The following is a 21141-nucleotide window of genomic DNA, read 5'->3' as shown; positions in this document are numbered from 1 at the left end:
CAGCTGAATCAAACCACAGCGGTCCCCAGCGCCCAAGATCTAGAGACGGGAACCCCTGCATGAGATGTATTGTCATTTTTTGCCACATAATTTCGTCTGTTTTCTCATGCCAGTTGGCTTTTGTTACCACAGTCCTCTAAGATGTGAGTGCTCTGCAAACAACAGGCCCACCAGCATGCAGTTACATTATCCCTGTTTGCTCAGACATTTCAATTATTAGCCAGTGACAGCCCATCAGCTTTTTGCACAAATGCTACCAGAGCATGACTATATGGATTTCCATCTCATACTGGAAACAAATTTTTAGTGAGTGTCAGTTGGAATAAGCGCCTAAAGAATTAATACATTTTTAAAAACAGAACAATTTGGGATAACTATAAACCTTACATCAAAAGTGTAATTAGTGGTTGTCTAAAACAAACAAATCATTTTTTCCTTTGGGGAATTGTGCCATTTTCATTTTGAGAAATCCGTCCATCAGATTCTAAAAGCTGCAACACATGTAACTTTTGCTCCTGTGGTAGAAATGCCGTCTTGTCAATTGAGTGTGTTTTCTGAGTAACACCATTAAAACCCTTTTCTTTTGAATGTATGTTAAGGAGTTTCACAAGTAGTTAAGTGAAATATAAGTATACTACTACTTTACTGTCTCGTTACACTTTACATATGTGTCTGAGTGAGTAATGCAGTATACAGTCATTAAAGTGTATTGCGAGAGAAAAGTAGTAAAGTCAGTATATTTTGTAAGATTTATGGAGCAGAATAATCAGAACAGCACTGACAGCGGCAGTTATGTAATAAAATATCACAAGGGTTATACGGAAAGGTAGCAGGATAGTAGTGAAAACTAGGGGGAACAATACCACCTGCTGTTCTGCAGCAACACATCCACCAGTCCTTTTCCCCCTTCAGATTGTATCAGACATGTACTGTAGTGATGATGATGATGATGATGCATGAAAGATACTCATCTAATTTGCTCCGCCAAAAATGTATGTGGGAATATAAAACAGTAGCTAATCTGTGCCACCTTGTGAGCACATCTATATGTGTCCAGGGGACTCTTGAACACCTTTCAATCCGATCTACACTACAAGGAACATTGTGTGTCAGGTTTAAATAATAGTAAAATAAGAAACATACCCATAATAACATGAAAGGACGAGATAACGACATCTTAGCCTTGCTAAGCATGTGGCCAAGATCTTCTAGATGTGTACCCCCCCCCCCCCGCCCCCTATGCCTTTTTGCGCAGTGCTGTCTCCTTTCTCAATAGCATTTACAATCAGTAGACACTATATCTACTAGATTTTCAGTATATCTCAATAAAAAATCACACAACCCTGCGTGTTTTCCTATGCATGTCATTTGTGCGTGCTGCTTATACAAGCCATAGTTAAGTGCGCTTCTGAACTACGCTTCCCAGAATGCATATCGATGAAGAGGCGGAACATAGAGAAAATACTTTGGCAGTCAAAGGTGAAAGGTGACTGCATGGAGGCTCTAGGAGAAAGCACGGTGTATGTTTAATTCAGTTGTATTTACATTTGTTGCATTTCGGGGTGATTTTTGACACACAGGATGTCTTCGAAAGACGGCGACGCGTTAAAAAATGAATTGTTACATTTGATTTATAAGCATCTAAGCGAGAACGGATACCAAAAAGCTGCCAAGGAGGTCAAAAAGCATGTTGCACAGGTACTGTCTAAGGTCCATTGCATGGCATGTTTAATTTCTTATGCGTTGTACAGATGCACAGTCTGAATCAGTTAACTCAAATGAATCTGATAGCTACAGTATTTTAAAATAAGAACCACCCAAACTAATTTGATATAAATAACTGATTTTAATATGATGCATGCTTTTTCTCTTTAAGATGTGTGTTCTCGAAATAATTGAGAAAGTTCATGTTGGGCAGGTGGTAAAATACTCTTTCATCAATAAACGAATGCATGCGATGGGTATTAATAACGGTTTGCCTCTGTTGGGGGAAAAAGTAACCAATTGCATGCACAGCGCCTAAAAACTGTCCATTTGAATACTTTGTATTGTTTCACTTTTTATATATACAGAAAGGTATCCCAGCACTGACAGCTTCGTTACAAGACATCTACACAAGCTGGACTAAGTGAGTAACATGAAATACAATGTAACAGTTACAGGTCACTTTTGTTTCTTTTTTTCATTTTCTTTTTTTTAACAGTTCAGTTTAACATTTTCCTCAGTTTCTAAATACTACTCTGCTCTTCCACCTTACATCTATTTAACCAGTGGGAAGTCCAGTGCTACCATGGCTTTGATCTCTGCCTTTACTGTCATATTTAGTTAAACACACACACACATTTCAGAGCTCCTGAGAATACCAAGAAAAGAAAGTCACAGACGGATGGGGACGACTCTGCAACGAAGAAGTCTCGCCTGTCTGATCCTGTGAGCAGCACTGAGAGTTCGGAGGAGGACGACACTGAGAAGGCACCCGCGCCAGGTACACGCGCTTCTGTTATTTCTGTAAAGCTACTCTAGTTTAACTGGTTTCTGACTGCAGACGTTTTTTTATTTAAAATCTCACAGATGAACTTTTGAAAACCGTAGTTTGTCTGTTTGGTTTTTAAGCTCCTGTGCCTCCAGCCTCGTATATCTGCAGCAGTGAGGAGTCGTCCAGCGAGGAATCCGACTTGGAGGAGGAACCGCAGAAACTCCCCCAGGTCTTGTGCTTTTATATTAAAAGTTATACAAAACAAAGCCAGCAGCTGTGCCGAGGCAGCTTTATGGAGATTTGAGACATCTGTGTTGGAAAAAGCACACCTTTTTCAGTTGCTTAGCTAAGAATGGTACATCTGTGATGAGAAACATGTGATTTGTGAAGACTGGGCCTGCGACCTTAATTGTGTAAATTAAAGATAGTTTACCCCTTTTTTGTAAAGTATATCTAGTTTTGTGTGTGTGTGTGTGTGTGTATATGTTGTAGAAGGCTGTCGGAACTCCAGTGGTAAACCAACAAAAAAATGCCCTCCGAAAAGTATCCTCTCCGGCCCCAGGGAGACCAAGCAAGCAGACTGCCAGTCCAGCCCGGGCTGCGCCAGTGTTGCAGATGACTGCTGAGAGCCCCGCGAGAGACAGCGACTCTTCTTCGGGGAGTGAGAATGAAGCTCCTGCACAGGTTCGTCAACATCTTGGAATCTACAGCCAGTTTTCCAAGCCCTAGTTTCTTAAAAATGTTTTTTTTTTGTTGTAATGTATTGCCTGTGCTTGTTCTTGTTGTATTCAGAAAGCAGCTGTGCCCGCAACTCCAGCTAAATCAGCCAGTGGGCAGGCTGGCCCTGGCAAGGCGTCCGCTCCAGCACCAGTGAAGGCCAGCCAGGCTAAAGATGCCCCTGTGGCAGAGGCCGAGAGCTCGGACAGTGATAGTGACTCTTCAGAAAGCAAGGATGAGGCTCCTGCACAAGTTAGTGTGAAGAATACATTGTATTTTTCAGATCTTTTTGTATTTTTTTTATTTCGGACTGATTGTGTTTTTTTTGTGTTTAGAAAATAGGTGTTACTCCTTGTAAAGTGTCCACACCAGCCCCAGTGAAGCCCAGCCAGGCCACTCCCAGCCAAGCCAAAGCCACGGCCAAGACCCCTGTGGTGCAGAAGACGGCTGAGAGCTCGGAGAGCGACACTGACTCCTCCTCAGAGAGTGAGGAAGAAGCTCCTGCACTGGTTAGTTACAGGGTCTAAACTGCGACAAAAACACTCACATTTGCGACTCGTTAACTTTGCAGTGTGACAGCAGTTTTTTATTGGTCACAAGGGTGCCAGTGAGAAAATATACACAGCCGGTTCAGTTCATTATCATCACGCAATGGCGACAAATTGGTGACCAAATCCTGTGCTGGTGCCACCAACTGAAGATGTTAGAAGCCCCAGTGGCACTACTGGACGAAGTCAGTCTAGAAGCCTGAGCTAACATCTTGGAGTGTGTCACCAGTTATCCAAGTCCCATTTATCTGTACGTTTCAGTCTGGTCATCTGTAAGCTGTGATCTGTGATCTTGTCGTGTGCAGAAAGCAGTTGGACCTGGAAAGACGAACTCTGTGGCAGCAACCCCAGCTAAATCCATCAGTGTGAAGACTGGCCAGGGGAAGGTGTCCACTCCAGCCCCAGTGAAGCCCAGCCAGGCCAAAGCCATTGCCATGACCCCTGTGGTGCAGAAGACGGCTGAGAGCTCGGAGAGCGACAGTGACTCCTCCTCAGAGAGTGAGGAAGAAGCTCCTGCACAGGTTAGTTACAGGGTCTATACTGCGACAAAAACACTTGCATTTGCGGCCATTTCACTTGACAGTGCGACCTAACATTTTGTATTGGTCACAAGGGTGGCAGTGAGAAATGGTTGTCATTTCCCCCTCGCATAACACTGCATGGAAACAACATGTTATGTTTAATTCTGTCTACCTTATCTTAATGGGGTGGGGAAATAAGGGGTTATTTTAATCCAGTGGGCAAATATTAATGTTTGTGTACAGCAGCTAAAGTAAGCACTTTAGTTTGGAGTTATTTTATCGTATCCAAGAGTGAACATTTTTAATTAATGTTGGATGACTTCCCATTTGGCAGACTAATGAGATCTGAATATAAGTACTAAGATTCAATCCTGTTTGGCAGATAGCGGTTTGCAAATTGGTGGATTTACGGGTTGTTTTGTAATTGGAGTGAATTACTTATTGGCGATTTTTGGTGGAATTGCGAATTTGGCAGATTGATGAGTTGCGGATAAATTAGAGTGGACAAATATACAGACTGGTGACAAATTAAAGGAAAAAACAACATAAAGTGTCTCAGTGAGGTGTTGGGCACCACAAGCCCCAGAACAGCTTCAGTGCTCTTGGTACAGATTCTATGAGTCTCTGGACTCTACTGGAGGGATGGACACCATTCTTCCAAAAGATATTCCCTCATTTGGGGTTTTGATGATGGTGGTGGAGAGCGCTAACACTCAGTCCAGAATCTCCCATAGGTGTTCAATTGGGTTGAGATCTGGTGACTGTGAAGGCCAGAACATATGATTCACATCATTTTCATACTCATCAGACCATTCAGTGAGCTCTCGTGCCCTGTGGATGGGACATTGTCATCCTGGAAGAGCCCACTCCCATCAGGATAGAAATGTGTCACCACAGGATAAAGGTGATCACTCAGAATAACTGTGTAATGATTTGCAGTGACCTTTCCCTCTAAGGGGACAAGTGGACCCAAAACATGCCAGGAAAACACCCCCCACAGCATAACAGAGCCTCCGGACCCCCTCACTGTAGGGGTCATGCAGTCAGGCCTGTACCGATCTCTTGGTGTCCCACACATGCACTCGCCCCCTTGTCGAGACTTTGGTGAAGGATGACTCATCTGACCATATCACTTTTTTCCACATCTCTGTAGACCAGTAACTATGGTGCCCCAGTAATGACCCCTCTCTCAACGTCACTTACATCCTTTCCTCTTGCCATCTTGTTACAAAATCGAGGTCAACTGGGCCTGCTCAGCATTTTTATACATGCCACAGAGCATGATTGTATGTTAATTGCTTATTTGTATCATACCTGTTTGGAGGCATCTGCATTCGTTATGTTCCTCCACTCACTTATTCATGTTTTTCCTTTAATTTGTCACCCATCCGTATATAAAGCTGTGCTTAATTACCTGCAGCTGCGATAGAAACTGGTGTGAGAAATTGGACTCGGTGTCGGTCAGGTTGTTCACAGCTGTTGCATCAATACATTTCCATAACTGTTTTTGAACGTACCTCTTTGAAGATGCTGGTGTCACTGTAGTCAACTTGCATTTTCCTTCTTCTAACATAAATGTTTATTTGAATCTAAAGTGTATTTCAAATGCCCCTTTTAAATTCCAGATTTTAAGTCGGCAACTTTATAACATTTAAAAAACTATTTCCATTGAGACCATCAATGTCATCAGCCCATCTCAGAAAGCTACACATGCTAGACTGACACTTTGAAATCTGCAATGAATACATTTTGCACTTTATTTTAAGTCTCAGCATATCTATCCAAATCAATGTATAAAACAGGGCTAGTCATTATCCTGGTTCTGTATGGACTGCAGGTACATAATGGGACACAGCCGGTTCAGTTCGTTATCACGCAGTGGCGACTAATTGGTGACCAAATCCTGTGCTTGTGCCACCAACTGAAGATGTTAGAAGCCCCAGTGGCACTAGTGGACGAAGTCAGTCTAGAAGCCTGAGCTAACATCTTGGAGTGTGTCACCAGTTATCCAAGTCCCATTTATCAGTACGTTTCAGTCTGGTCATCTGTAAGCTGTGATCTGTGATCTTGTCGTGTGCAGAAAGCAGTTGGACCTGGAAAGACGAACTCTGTGGCAGCAACCCCAGCTAAATCCATCAGTGTGAAGACTGGCCAGGGGAAGGTGTCCACTCCAGCCCCAGTGAAGCCCAGCCAGGCCAAAGCCATTGCCATGACCCCTGTGGTGCAGAAGACGGCTGAGAGCTCGGAGAGCGACAGTGACTCCTCTTCAGAGAGTGAGGAAGAAGCTCCTGCACAGGTTAGTTACAGGGTCTAAACTGCGACAAAAACACTCCCATTTGCGACCCTTTCACATGGTTGGCAGTGTGACTGCAATTATTTATTGGTCACAATGGTGCAAGTGAGAACATGTAGCTGGTCGAGTTAGTTTGTGGTTGACAATTTGCTTATGATGGTATATGATGACTATGTCTGGGCTGGTAAACGGTTACCGCCTCACAGTGATGAGGGTGTGTCATGATTTGTGATTTATCATCAATACTGGCTTTAAAATAAATAAATAAATACAAATAAATATATATATATATATATATATATATATATATGAGAGTGACAGACAGACAGACAGAGAGAAAGATATAAAGCTGTGCTTAATAACCTGCAGCCGCGATAGAAACTGGTGTGAGACATTGGACTCTGTGTCGGTCAGGTTGTTCACAGCTGTAGCATCAACATATTTCCATAACAATGGTTTTTGAACAAACCTCTGAAGACACTGGTGTAGCTGCAGTTAACATGCATTTTCCTTCTCCTAAAAATCATGGGAGAATTTATGAGACTATATTATTTTGCCATTTTCTAAAACATTGAGTTGCAGACAGTTAAAAAACTATGTGGGGCTACTTGTTATTATTTAACATATTGAGAAATATGTAAAACTTTTATATAGGTAAAACATTTTCTGTCAAATAAACTGAGATGTTTAATTACGGCTGTTCCATGAGCAAGTGCTGTGAGACTAGTGTCATTTGAAGTGTGACTCCTCATAACCTATTAAACAGGAAAGTACATTTGGGCATTTTTTTTCCTAATATATCCATCTTATTTTTATCATTGTAGGCAATTCTTGTTTTGTTTTAGTATTGTTATGATTAGACAGGATTTTTTGGGGGGCTCCAACACTTTGATCATGTGATCAGATATTAGGCTACCATTTAAGAATTGTTTTTAGATCGAATACCGAAACATTGCAACTCCGATGCGATCATCGTTAAAGCCGGACCAAGTCAATATGTTGGTGTTTTTGGCACGGAACCTCCACTCATGACATAACTGAAATCACATTTTGGTAACACTTAAAACAAACAAACATAGAAAAAAAACATTGCAACCGAGTCATTTACACATCGTTCTTTACATTTTTTTTATTTGAATCTAAAGCATATTTAAAATTACCCTTTTAAAATTGGAATTTTAAGTCCACAACTTTATAACATTTAAATAACCAATGTACAATCTACCTCTGCTGACAATCTATTGTTTGTTTAATATTATTTTTAATATTTATTTTATTTTACTAGTTAGAATTCAGGAGAACTGCCCATCTCAGAACGCAACACATGCCAGACTGATACTTTGAAATCTGCAATAAATACATTTTGCACTTTATTTTAACAGTCTATCCAAATCAATGTATAAAACAGGGCTAGTCATTATCCTGGTTCTGTATGGACTGCAGGTACATAATGGGACACAGCCGGTTCAGTTCGTTATCACGCAGTGGCGACTAATTGGTGACCAAATCCTTTGCTGATGCCACCAACTGAAGATGTTAGAAGCCCCAGTGGCACTAGTGGACGAAGTCAGTCTAGAAGCCTGAGCTAACATCTTGGAGTGTGTCACCAGTTATCCAAGTCCCATTTATCTGTACGTTTCAGTCTGGTCATCTGTAAGCTGTGATCTGTGATCTTGTCGTGTGCAGAAAGCAGTTGGACCTGGAAAGACGAACTCTGTGGCAGCAACCCCAGCTAAATCCATCAGTGTGAAGACTGGCCAGGGGAAGGTGTCCACTCCAGCCCCAGTGAAGCCCAGCCAGGCCACTCCCAGCCAGGCCAAAGCCATTGCCATGACCCCTGTGGTGCAGAAGACGGCTGAGAGCTCGGAGTGCGACACTGACTCCTCCTCAGAGAGTGAGGAAGAAGCTCCTGCACAGGTTAGTTACAGGGTCTAAACTGCGACAAAAACACTTGCATTTGCGGCCATTTCACTTGACAGTGCGACCTAACATTTTGTATTGGTCACAAGGGTGGCAGTGAGAAATGGTTGTGTCATTTCCCCCTCGCATAACACTGCATGGAAACAACATGTTATGTTTAATTCCGTCTACCTTATCTTAATGGGGTGGGGAAATAAGGGGTTATTTTAATCCAGTGGACTAATATTACTGTTTGTGTACAGCATATTATCAGAACCTAGAAGAGGTGTGACATTTTCCGATTCGGTTGTTGGCACTGCCTATGGGGGTTTACAAGTTTGTGTGAGTTTATCTTTTCGATTGAAAAGATCATTTTACTTGTTGAGTGTTTTTTTCACCTTGATTCCTATGGGTTTTGAGTGTGTAATTTTGATTCTGTGCTCCAGTTTGGTTTATAGTAAACACTTTAGTTTGGAGTTATTTTATCGTATCCAAGAGTCAACGTTTTTTATTAACGTTGGATGACTTCCCGTTTGGCAGACTAACGAGAACTGAATACAGATACTGAGATTCAATCCTGTTTGGCAGATGGCTGTTTGAAAATTGGTGGATTTACAGTTTGTTTTGTAATGGAAATGAATTACTTATTGGCGATTTTTGGCGGAATTGTGAATTTGGCAGATTAACGAGTCTCGGATAAACTATAATATATATTCTGGTCCACTCTAGTTTATCCTACAATTCATATATAAGTTGTACTTGATTACCTGCAGCCGCGATAGAAACTGGTGTGAGACATTGGACTAGGTGTCAGTCAGGTTGTTCACAGCTGTAGCATCAACATATTTCCATAAGTTTTTGAATGAACCTCTGAAGGCACTGGTGGAGTTGCAGTCAACTCGCATTCTTCTTTTTGTAACATTCTAATAAATTCTCACATGATTCTCACGTACTAAAATGTTGTGTACAGTTAAATCTATGTGGGGCTACTTGTTATTATTATTCAACATAAAGAAAAATAGTATATGGATACAACTTTTTTTATTTTTTTTAATAAACTTATTGAGATGTGTAATTATGGCCGTTTCTTGAGCAAGTGCTATGCTAATATTGTCATTCATTCTGGCTCCTCATAGCCCATTAAATAGGAACATACCGTAAAACTTCCAATATTCGCCAGGCCTCAAATAGCAGCCAGTCTCCAATAGTCGGCGGGTTGATCTGCATAATCATGTAAACAAAAAGCTGGTCTCTAATAAATGCCGGGTTAGGTGTCTTTCTTGTTTTTAGTAAATATGTATACCGTATAATAATTTAAAAAAACACCATAATTTGTGTTTGTATTAATTTATTTCTCACTTTAACTATATATGTATATACACACACTCATATAGCTGTATATTTGTATTGCTGTTAATTGCAGTGATTGAACTAACTGTCAATTGCGACATAAACAAAGCATTAATGAAGTATAATGTTGATGGTTTGGTTTAAAGCGTATTTCCATAGTTTTGTTGAAGTGCTTTTTGTTTATTTAGTGAGAGTTCACAGTATATCAACTCTTAGACTGCTAACAGAATGAGCTGTATCTTGTTTTCAATCCTGTGTATAGGTCACCATACATTGAATGTGATTTGTTTGAATCTTTGGAAAGCAAATATTTAAAAAATAATAATAATGACAAAAATAAAGAAATAAAAGCCTGGCCTATTAGGTTACTTCTGCAATGAAGCAGTGTTTCCAGGCTCTTCTTACCCTGCATGAGTCCGCAATGTCTTTTTATTTATGAATGTTTACTACAAACGCCAGTCTCCTACAATCACCGTCTCCAATTGATGCCGGGGCTTCTTGTAGTTATTTGGAATAAATGCTGGGGGCGTTTAATTGAAGTTTTATGGTACACTTAGGATTTATTTTATTTTATCCATATTATTTTTATCCTTGTAGGTTATTTTTGTTATGTTTTAGTATTGTTATGATAAGATGGGATGCTTTTTTGGTCTCCGTGTCAAAATCAATATGTTGGTATTTTTTATTACGGAACCTCCACACACAACAAAACTGAAATTACACGTTGGTAACACTTAAAAGAACAAACAAGAAACAACATTGCAACGGAGTCATTTACACATCGGTTTCATGTCTTTTAATTGAATCAAAAGCATATAGTTAGGTTCATAAATATTTGGACAGTGACACAATTGTCATAATTTTGGCTCTGTACGCCACCATATTGGATTTAAAAAGAAACGATCAAGATGTGCTTTAAGTGTAGACTTTCATTTTTAATTTGAGGGTAATTACATCCAAATTGGGTGAACGGTGTAGGAATTACACCAATTTTTAAATGTGTTCCCCCTGATTTTAGGTGCTCAAAAGTAATTGTTAGGATTACTTTTGATTACTCAAAAGTAATCATTGTTTCCTTTCAAATCCATTGTGGTGGCGTACAGAGCCAAAATAATGACAATTGTGTCACTGTCCAAATATTTATGAACCTAAATGTATATCAAATGCCCCTTTTAAAGTCCAGAGTTTAAGTCGGCAACTTTATAACATTTAAAAAACTATTTCCATTGAGACCATCAATGTCATCAGCCCATCTCAGAAAGCTACACATGCCAAACTGACACTTTGAAATCTGCAATTAATACATTTTGCACTTTATTTTAAGTCTCAGCATATCTATCCAAATCAATGTATAAAACAGGGCTAGTCATTATCCTGGTTCTGTATGGACTGCAGGTACATAATGTGACACAGCCGGTTCAGTTCGTTATCACGCAGTGGCGACAAAATGGTGACCAAATCCTTTGCTGATGCCACCAACTGAAGATGTTAGAAGCCCCAGTGGCACTAGTGGACGAAGTCAGTCTAGAAGCCTGAGCTAACATCTTGGAGTGTGTCACCAGTTATCCAAGTCCCATTTATCTGTACGTTTCAGTCTGGTCATCTGTAAGCTGTGATCTGTGATCTTGTCGTGTGCAGAAAGCAGTTGGACCTGGAAAGACGAACTCTGTGGCAGCAACCCCAGCTAAATCCATCAATGTGAAGACTGGCCAGGGGAAGGTGTCCACTCCAGCCCCAGTGAAGCCCAGCCAGGCCACTCCCAGCCAGGCCAAAGCCACGGCCAAGACCCCTGTGGTGCAGAAGACGGCTGAGAGCTCGGAGAGCGACACTGACTCCTCCTCAGAGAGTGAGGAAGAAGCTCCTGCACAGGTTAGTTACAGGGTCTAAACTGCGACAAAAACACTCCCATTTGCGACCCTTTCACATGGTTGGCAGTGTGACTGCAATTATTTATTGGTCACAATGGTGCAAGTGAGAACATGTAGCTGGTCGAGTTAGTTTGTGGTTGACAATTTGCTTATGATGGGATATGATGACTATGTCTGGGCTGGTAAACGGTTACCGCCTCACAGTGATTAGGGTGTGTCATGATTTGTGATTTATCATCAATACTGGCTTTAAAATAAATAAATAAATACAAATAAATAAATATATATATATATATATATATATATATATATGAGAGTGACAGACAGACAGACAGAGAGAAAGATATAAAGCTGTGCTTAATAACCTGCAGCCGCGATAGAAACTGGTGTGAGACATTGGACTCTGTGTCGGTCAGGTTGTTCACAGCTGTAGCATCAACATATTTCCATAACAATGGTTTTTGAACATACCTCTGAAGACACTGGTGTAGCTGCAGTTAACATGCATTTTTCTTCTCCTAAAAATCATGGGAGAATTTATGAGACTATATTATTTTGCCATTTTCTAAAACATTGAGTTGCAGACAGTTAAAAAACTATGTGGGGCTACTTGTTATTATTTAACATATTGAGAAATATGTAAAACTTTTATATAGGTAAAACATTTTCTGTCAAATAAACTGAGATGTTTAATTACGGCTGTTCCATGAGCAAGTGCTGTGAGACTAGTGTCATTTGAAGTGTGACTCCTCATAACCTATTAAACAGGAAAGTACATTTGGGCATTTTTTTTCTAATATATCCATCTTATTTTTATCATTGTAGGCAATTCTTGTTTTGTTTTAGTATTGTTATGATTAGACAGGATTTTTTGGGGGGCTCCAACACTTTGATCATGTGATCAGATATTAGGCTACCATTTAAGAATTGTTTTTAGATCGAATACCGAAACATTGCAACTCCGATGCGATCATCGTTAAAGCCGGACCAAGTCAATATGTTGGTGTTTTTGGCACGGAACCTCCACTCATGACATAACTGAAATCACATTTTGGTAACACTTAAAACAAACAAACATAGAAAAAAAACATTGCAACCGAGTCATTTACACATCGTTCTTTACATTTTTTTTATTTGAATCTAAAGCATATTTAAAATTACCCTTTTAAAATTGGAATTTTAAGTCCACAACTTTATAACATTTAAATAACAACACATGCCAGACTGATACTTTGAAATCTGCAATAAATACATTTTGCACTTTATTTTAACAGTCTATCCAAATCAATGTATAAAACAGGGCTAGTCATTATCCTGGTTCTGTATGGACTGCAGGTACATAATGGGACACAGCCGGTTCAGTTTGTTATCACGCAGTGGCGACTAATTGGTGACCAAATCCTGTGCTGGTGCCACCAACTGAAGATGTTAGAAGCCCCAGTGGCACAAATGGATGAAGTCAGTCTAGAAGCCTGAGCTAACATCTTGGAGTGTGTCACCAGTTATCCAAGTCCCATTTATCTGTACGTTTCAGTCTGGTCATCTGTAAGCTGTGATCTGTGATCTTGTCGTGTGCAGAAAGCAGTTGGACCTGGAAAGACGAACTCTGTGGCAGCAACCCCAGCTAAATCCATCAGTGTGAAGACTGGCCAGGGGAAGGTGTCCACTCCAGCCCCAGTGAAGCCCAGCCAGGCCACTCCCAGCCAGGCCAAAGCCACGGCCAAGACCCCTGTGGTGCAGAAGATGGCTGAGAGCTCGGAGAGCGACACTGACTCCTCCTCAGAGAGTGAGGAAGAAGCTCCTGCACAGGTTAGTTACAGGGTCTAAACTGCAACAAAAACACTCACATTTGCGACTCGTTAACTTGGCAGTGTGACAGCAATGGTTTAATGGTCTCAAGGGTGCCAGTGAGAAAATATAACCTGGTCGAGTTAGTTTGTGGTTGACATTTTGCTTACAATGGGATATGATTGACTCAGTAAACAGTTACCGTCTCACAGTGAGGAGGGCGTGTCATGATTTGTGATTTATCGTCAATACCAGCTTTAAAATAATAATTTATATATATACCTGCCCTGTTAACTAAAAGTTTGATTTCTGGTACAGAAAAATGTTGGCACCCCTAAGGCCACCTCTGTATCAGGAGCCCCACTTAAGTCAGCAAGTATAAAGACTGGCCCAGGGACCGTGTCCGCTCCTGCCCCATCCAAACACAGCCAAGTCACAGCCACCCCAGTGGTGAGCAAGACAGACAGCTCAGAGACTGGGTCCTCTTCAGACAGTGAGGAGGAGGTGGCTCCTACCCAACAGGTGGGTGACCAGTATGTCCTGTGGTTTCATTACCCATCCAACAATGGCCTTTATCAATATTTAACTACACAGGCTGAATGATTGATGCTTATATTGGCAGAAGCATAAAGTAATATATAGAACATACCCAATGTGAGAGAGGAGAGACCATTCAATGATTATCTGAAGATCTACCATGAAGTCTCCAGAATGCTCCCCATTACTCTGAATTTCTGCAGGCCTAACATTTCAGACACTGTGCTTACATTACATTAAAACACTTCAGTCAGTGGAATGGGAAAATGCAGGTCACTGTATCCAATATCCTTTAATTAATTTGCCATGAGTTCCTTTAACTAAGATGCAGGAACAAGAACAAAAAAATACATTTCCATAGTGTTTGGCAGCACAATATTTAACTTTTCTGTTTTTGAATGGAAAGATCCGTCTCTTCACATGCAATACCAGAACGGAGATTTAACATTCCAAGGGAGCAGGCTTTTAGACATGGGCTTTGAAAATATATGACCAGTAGAACTAATGATTAGCACATCTTGGCAAAATCAACAATTTGTTAGATTTGTTTTTGTTGTTAATGCACCAGATTTTCATTTGAACCTAATCAAAAACGTATGATAAGCAAAATGCACTCATTCCTTCTTTCGAACATAATATCCTTAACTTCATCTGCAAAGCTTGCAGGGATTTAAATGTATGTTTTGGTCTTACATGTTGAACTGTGCCTTTTGTCTTTTGTCTAAAAAGAGTTTTAGTTTACAGATTAATTACAATTGTTTTCCCATCATGCACTTTGTATTCAAATTGTATTTTCTTCTGTAAATCACTTTTTTGCTTCGTTTTTGTTCATGCGTTTTTAGAAAGCAGCTTTTCCTCGAAAAGCACTTAATGTGAAGACTGGCTCAGCGGAGATGTCCTCTCCTGCCCCAGTGAGACCTAGCCAGGTCAAAGACACACCTGTGGCGGAGAAGGCCGAGAGCTCGGAGAGTGACAGCGACTCCTCGGAGAGTGCGGACGAGACGCCTGCAGAGGTGAGTTAAATCTCCCATTTCCCACAGTCATTTCTTTATCATTGTTTTTTCTGCAATTGTGTGACCTATGAACTGGGATGTTTTTGCAGAAATCATCAGTAGTGTCAAAGGCTAAACCTGTGTCAGCAACACCAGTTACACCAGGTGTGAAGCCAGGACTGGCAAAGGTGTCTACTCCAGCCCCAGTGAAACCCACCCTGCCCAGTCCCAGCCAGGCCAAAGCCAAGGCCAAGGCCCCTGTGGCACAGAAGACCGCCGAGATCTCGGAGAGTGATAGTGCCTCCTCATCAGACAGTGAGGGGGAATCACTGGCTGCTAAAACTCAACAGAAGCCTGGTACAAATATATCTGGATTGTTTAGAAGAGAATAACTCTTACCTAATTAGTATTATTCCCAAATAAGCTAGTGTTTTTATTGTCAAATCACCTTCAGATGTAAAGAGTACCCCAGCAAAACCATCCACTGTGAAACCTGCAGCCGCCACGCCTGCACCGGGAGCCTTGGAGACGGACAGCAATTCAAGTGAAGGAGAGGACGAGATGCCACTGAAAACTCTAAAGGTAAATATGTAAATCTAAATTGCAACAAGCCATATATGGCCCTGAATGGTGATTACATTAAATGTCTTGTTTACTAAGAAGTGTGCTATTTTATAAAATGACAGCAAACACCACAGCTGAAGGCATCTACTGCTGCTCGCAAATCAAGTTTGAAAGCGCCCAACAAAAGCACTAAATCAGCGGCAGTGAAAGCGGCTCCAGGCAAGGTTTCAACTCCCGCTTCAACCATGACGGCCACAGCAACCCAGCCCAAGCCTGCCACAGAGCCGGCCGTTGGGAAGAAGCCAGGCCCCTCTGGAAGTAAGAGCAAGGGCCCTTCCAAAAGTAAAGACGCTTTGAAGACCCCACAGAAATCCGGTAATACACATACTTCATTGTAGGCTTCAAGTTCATAAAGTCCCAGTGTTTTGTTTTTTCCAGAAATGGGTGTTAGTGAAACAGATGCATTATTACATTTGAAAATATAATTTGCGACAGCATTTGATTTTGTCTTATATTCTGTTATTCCTGTTCATAGTAATTCACAGAACAGTTTTAATGATTGATTTAACTGAATTCTTATAAGTATAATTTAAAGTAATTTTAGAAAACAAAACAAAAAATGAAAAAGGCTTATGCAAAAGTGCTAATGTATCACACTTTAGCATAAGAGTGACTGTTGGTTTGTTCATAGAGCAGGGTCTGCTTTTTATTGTGTTTTTATTAATGGGAAACTGTACTAAAAGTATGATTTCTCAGACATAATTTCTTCCATCCAACTTTTTTGAAGATTTAAAGCAATTTCATATGATTATGGCATTAAGCTCCTTTTGCTATTTGATCCGTCATTCACAAAATGTTCAGAAATGTTAGCTAGGTTGTGAAAACAATAACTATAGAGTATGGTTTCAGGAAATTAAAAACTACCTTTTTGAACTGACATGCTTCTACCTAGCTTAAATCCATTACTTTCTCTGCATATGTTTGCCATTTCATGAGGATACTTTTTTACAGACTCAGTTATTTATAACAGGAGAATCGGGGACAATAAAACTTCTCATAATCGTAAACCAACAAAAGGGACCTCTTTTATTTCTTAAATTGCAACCAGAAATGTAAAATTATTCCAACTGTAACAGCTGTTTCAACAACTGGAGAGGAAAAATCATTCTTGGTTTTCACTATGATTTAGGTAGAAAGCTTGTATTGTTTGTAATGTGCAGTCTCTTTCCAAATCACTGTGGAGTAATATTGCTGCAGGGGCTTCGGTTTTCAAATAATCAGCTGTTTTTTATTAAGAGCACTTTCCGTGCGTATTTTCAAACATCATACCCTTCCATATTTGGTCATAAATAATCAAACAAGGTCTGGCATTGCTAGTGGAAAACGACTTTACTGCAACCAATGTTTTGCATTAGTATCCAGCAAATGCAAAGAAACAATAAATAAAGATGACCAAATAGCAGTGTGTTTTGAAAATGGTGTTCTGAGTATGACTCGGGAAAAGCTGCGTGCAATTCCAGTTAGGCTACAGTGTTCAGTTTGTGACAGACAATCTTTTCTAACACAAAGCGTGGACAAGGCAAAATTGGTTTGCCCCCCTGAGAAATCCTACGTGGGGATAGTGAAGTACTTCTATAAATGAGAGCAGAGCACACTCAGTGCAGGGAAATGAGTTTGGTAAGCAGTTTAGATTGGATAATGTGTGCCCAGTATGTAGAAAACCCTACTGAGTTTGGTACAAATGAAAGTTCATGCGGAAACCCAGATATTCTCCTCTTTTCATTTTGTTCTAATTTGTAATATCAAATGGTTGCAGTCGTGGCGGATATTTACCGTCTGCTCTGCATTTCAGAGGCGACTCCAAAGCAGTTGGCTGTGTCTTCCGGCCCTCCAGAGGCCTCTTCAGAGACGGACAGCAGTGCTAGTGAAGATGAACACGAAGTCTCTCAGGTGAGCGATACGATCTCTTTGTCTACATTTACATTCTATAGTCTATTTCCAGATCAACTGCAAAGGCATTATCTGTTGTGCGTTTATCATGTATTTAACAGTCTTCTTGGAGAATGGTGTTAGATTTCAGCAGCATCTACTTGTGTCCTTAGTAGGACTGTTTACCTTGTTTTCTTTAATCTACGCATGGACATATAGATGTGTAGCTTATGTTTCTTTTGTATTTTAAAAACAAACTCAATGTTTGTATCTATAGAAGGTCCCTAACTCTAACTTTCTTTACCTTCTAGTCACTTCTAGCCCCAACAGCCAAGGCCACCAAAGGTCTGCAGAAAAGCACACCAGCAAAACCTCCGTCTGCATTGAAGGGGGGGCAGAAAAAGAAACTCCTTCCTGCAAAGGCCAAGACTCCCACACAGCCGGCTGCAGCCCCAGCGAAGGGCAAGGATTGTGACAGCGGCAGCAGCACGGATCTGGAAAGAGGGGCGCTGTCAGACACAAAGTCCACAGGTACTGTAAAGAGTATTCCTGCTCGCATAAACAGGATAAAATCCAACTGCAGAGTCTTCAAAAGTGAACGAACGGGCTTCAAATTAGACTGCATGTGGTCAAATACAATTAATGTGTGACTCCTTCAGCACTTTATGTAATTTGTCTTAAAGGTCACAATTGAAAATTATAGTTTACTTTTACATATTCAGTTTTCTTCTTTTCTCTGCAAAAGGATGTTGTCTCAGTACCACTGAGTTGCATCCAAGATGGACGACATGTCTTGATAAGCTGCCCTTACCACATAGTGTATGTCTGTCCCGCAGCTGCTCCAGCTCTCGCACATCCTGCACCCAAGGGGAAATGGCAGGGGTTGGCATCGGGCAGCAGTTCAGAGGACTCCAGCGAAGATGAGATCTCACAGGTAGAGACGCCACATCATCTGCTGGTGTTCCTAGAGGGGTAGAGTCAGCCGATATGTCGATTACAGTGGACTTGTACGTTTCTCGGCTTTTCAGGATGTAGACTGATGAATAAATTCAAAGCCAATGTACATACACTGAAGCAACACAGGTGACACTCGTTGAACTAAAGTCAAATCCATAAGTCTAGGGGTTGCGTAGTTTTCTGTACATTTGCACTTTGTTACATTTTGTTATAAGCTCTTAAATGCACACTATTGAAATTTGTTTTTTTTTCTTAATTTACCCTCGAATAAAGTCTCTCTTAGGAAAGAGTGTGACCCAGTTGCCCCAGCAAAGCATACCTCCAAAATCCAGAAGCATGCCAGTTAAAGAAAAGCAGAAGAAAACTGCAACACCTGCGAAGGGCAAAAAGAAAAGTGCTCCACAACCTGCCGAGAGCCCAGAGAAGAGCGATTCGGACTCTGAGATCGATGTGGAAAAGTGGAAACGATTAGCGAGGGCCTACGCAACTTCTTTCTACGGTAAGGAGAGAAACAAAATGTGCCTCTAGTACAATCATATATATAAAAATGGACCTTCACAGACTTGATAAATGAGTATAAAGGATGTGCAAACCTGAGCAGTCTTGCCACAGAGATCAGTTATAATGCATAAAGAACGTTTTTGCATATTGTAGTTTTATTTTGTAGTATTTATTAAGCCAATATTGTTATTAAACCTAAAAACCGAAAGATAACTTAATCTGGTAAAGCACAATAAAAAAGGAAAACTGAAACTAATGTGACTGTAATGTTTATCGTTCACAGTTAATGATGTTTCAGAACTGGAAACAACCCCGGAGCCGGCCATCACAGGCATAACCCTTTCTGCCAAGAAGGCGAGCAAAAAGGAAAAATCAAAAGCGGTTTCTAAGTCGACCGTGAATTCGAATGGAAAGACGTCGACAAAAAACACCAAGCCGTCTGCCAGCAGGACCAAAAAGACCGGGTCGGCCTTAACAGTCAAGGAGCTCCTGTCAATCATGGACAAGCTGTCGTCGTCTTCCTCCGAGGGGGAGGCCGAGGACGCACAGGCCACCTCCGCCCAGAAGGGCACAGCGAGGAAGAGGTCGCTTCCCTCGGTGCCCTTTGTGAAGGCTTCTTCTGAAGAGGAAGGGAAGAAGAGCAAGAACGGGAAGGCAACCCCCAGCGCAGAGACGAAGACGGCAGTGGGAGACGTGACCGAGAAGAAGAGGAGAAAGAAAGACCAGAAGGAGACGGCCAGAGTGGGGAAAAAACTCAAAACCTCCAGTGAGGATGGCAAGCAGGAGATCCCAACCATCACCATATCAGGTCCAAGTTTGGTAAAGAAGAAAACGGACAAAAGTAAGTGCTTTGTTTCCAGTTTGGTGAAGACGCAGCTACTCGATGCTACACTACAGTTCATGACGTTTTAAAGTCTGGTTTCTTTTTAGATGCAACTTTTCAGAGTATTCAGGAACCTCCTGTTTGTGTTGCAGATAAACATAAATTGAAAGACAAGAAGAAGAAGATCAAGAAGACCCCTTTCCGTCCGTCTCAAGGATTGCCTTTCGACATGCCCACCTCTCTGGGGACCAGCCCTGCTCTGGCTCAGGCTGCTGCCGGGAAGGTAGAGTTGTCCGTCTGCAAACCGACGTCCTCCGTTAAAAATGATAATTAAAAAACAAGCTTACTGAGCTTTCAAACCCCTGACAGTTCTGTATCTGTTGGTTTGTTTTCAGAAGAGGACGTCTTCAAAGGGCAAATGATGAAGTGATATCCAGGTGAGTGCGTGACAGGAATGCTGGTATTCTCGTACAAGCTTTACTCCCTGAGACTGAATGTATTAGACTTTTAATCAGAAGTAAATTATTGTTTTTAACCTTTTCGTGTGTGTTCTTGTCTTTCCTCAGGGCGATTTATTTTCTATGCATCGGAAGGAAGACTTTAGCTTGACAGAAGAATCTTGTCCGTGGCTGATCTTCACTCCATCGTCAAGAAATGGATTTTCCTTTTAAAACAATAATTGACAATGTTTTGTCCTCAAGGTTTCAGTATGGAAGCCCGTTTGTTTTGTTTTTTAATTGTCTTTTGGAAAACATCAGTAGAAGATTTAGTAAATGTTTAGCAGAATTCATCTGAAACTGTTTACATTGGGGATTGTTAAATCCTATCTGTTTTAACTGGGACCGTTTTCATTTGGATGAGTTAAAATGTTTTTTGTAGAGCCTAACTGATTTTTACATGTGGTAGTAATGTTAAAATATTAATTACATGTTTCATTGATTCCCCTTCGTTAAAACAAACTAATTGTAAACTAGAATAAAACCATGAACTCACAGTGAATGGCATCAGGAGGCTCCCGTTTTGTCACAAATCTTGTTTTTTTTCCAACTTAACTTGTGAGAATCATTTGTCTTGTTTTTCACGTGAAAAAAAATATATTTTAATAAATATTTTGAATACATTCAAAATGTGTTTGTCGTGTTTTCTATAATGTGGCAGATATTGACGCCAGGCTTCATCAATAAAACGTGGAAGGAAGCAAGCAAACGTACAGATCAACCTGTTTTAGTTCCCCCAGAAGAAAAGTAACTAATTGTACTTAATTGATCATAAGGGAAGCGGACGTTTGCTGGGGAATCTAACATTTTAACGCAGTGTTATCCCTGTTATCATTGTATGAACCACCTGGTGGCGCCATTAAAGCAACACGTTTAAAGCG

The 21141-nt window shown here is 40.8% G+C and overlaps 1 protein-coding gene across 2 annotated transcripts; it reads left to right on the top strand.

Annotated features, from left to right (window-relative positions):
• The first annotated feature begins 1476 nt into the window (after window positions 1-1476).
• On the top strand, window positions 1477-20890 carry LOC136763061 (treacle protein). 2 transcript variants are annotated; one of them, XM_066716780.1, is made up of 25 exons: window positions 1477-1698; window positions 2073-2128; window positions 2349-2485; window positions 2614-2705; window positions 2969-3160; window positions 3269-3445; window positions 3529-3702; window positions 4047-4262; window positions 6343-6558; window positions 8242-8472; window positions 11443-11673; window positions 13251-13481; window positions 13779-13982; window positions 14840-15010; window positions 15100-15346; window positions 15444-15571; window positions 15676-15928; window positions 17406-17503; window positions 17794-18013; window positions 18319-18416; window positions 18713-18938; window positions 19224-19781; window positions 19916-20046; window positions 20159-20200; window positions 20330-20890. In XM_066716780.1, the coding sequence occupies exons 1-24, from the start codon at window positions 1582-1584 to the stop codon at window positions 20183-20185; spliced, it is 4431 nt and encodes a 1476-aa protein (XP_066572877.1). In that variant the 5' UTR covers window positions 1477-1581; the 3' UTR covers window positions 20186-20200; window positions 20330-20890. The 2 variants fall into 2 exon arrangements, with proteins under 2 accessions (XP_066572877.1, XP_066572878.1); XM_066716781.1 differs by lacking the exon at window positions 13779-13982.
• The last annotated feature ends 251 nt before the right edge of the window (window positions 20891-21141 follow it).

The sequence above is a fragment of the Amia ocellicauda genome, chromosome 11, assembly GCF_036373705.1.
Source record: "Amia ocellicauda isolate fAmiCal2 chromosome 11, fAmiCal2.hap1, whole genome shotgun sequence".
Lineage (NCBI taxonomy): Eukaryota > Metazoa > Chordata > Actinopteri > Amiiformes > Amiidae > Amia > Amia ocellicauda.
Note: the sequence above shows the minus strand (reverse complement) of the source record. Positions and strands in the feature narration are given on the sequence as shown.

Bases quoted from the DNA above. Each gene is read 5' to 3' on its own strand.
- LOC136763061 (XM_066716780.1), top strand. From the start codon at position 1,582: ATGTCTTCGAAAGACGGCGACGCGTTAAAAAATGAATTGTTACATTTG. The intron at 3,703-4,046 runs GTTAGTTACAGG...TGTCGTGTGCAG, and splicing joins AGGAAGAAGCTCCTGCACTG to AAAGCAGTTGGACCTGGAAA. The intron at 19,782-19,915 runs GTAAGTGCTTTG...TTTGTGTTGCAG, and splicing joins AAAGAAGAAAACGGACAAAA to ATAAACATAAATTGAAAGAC.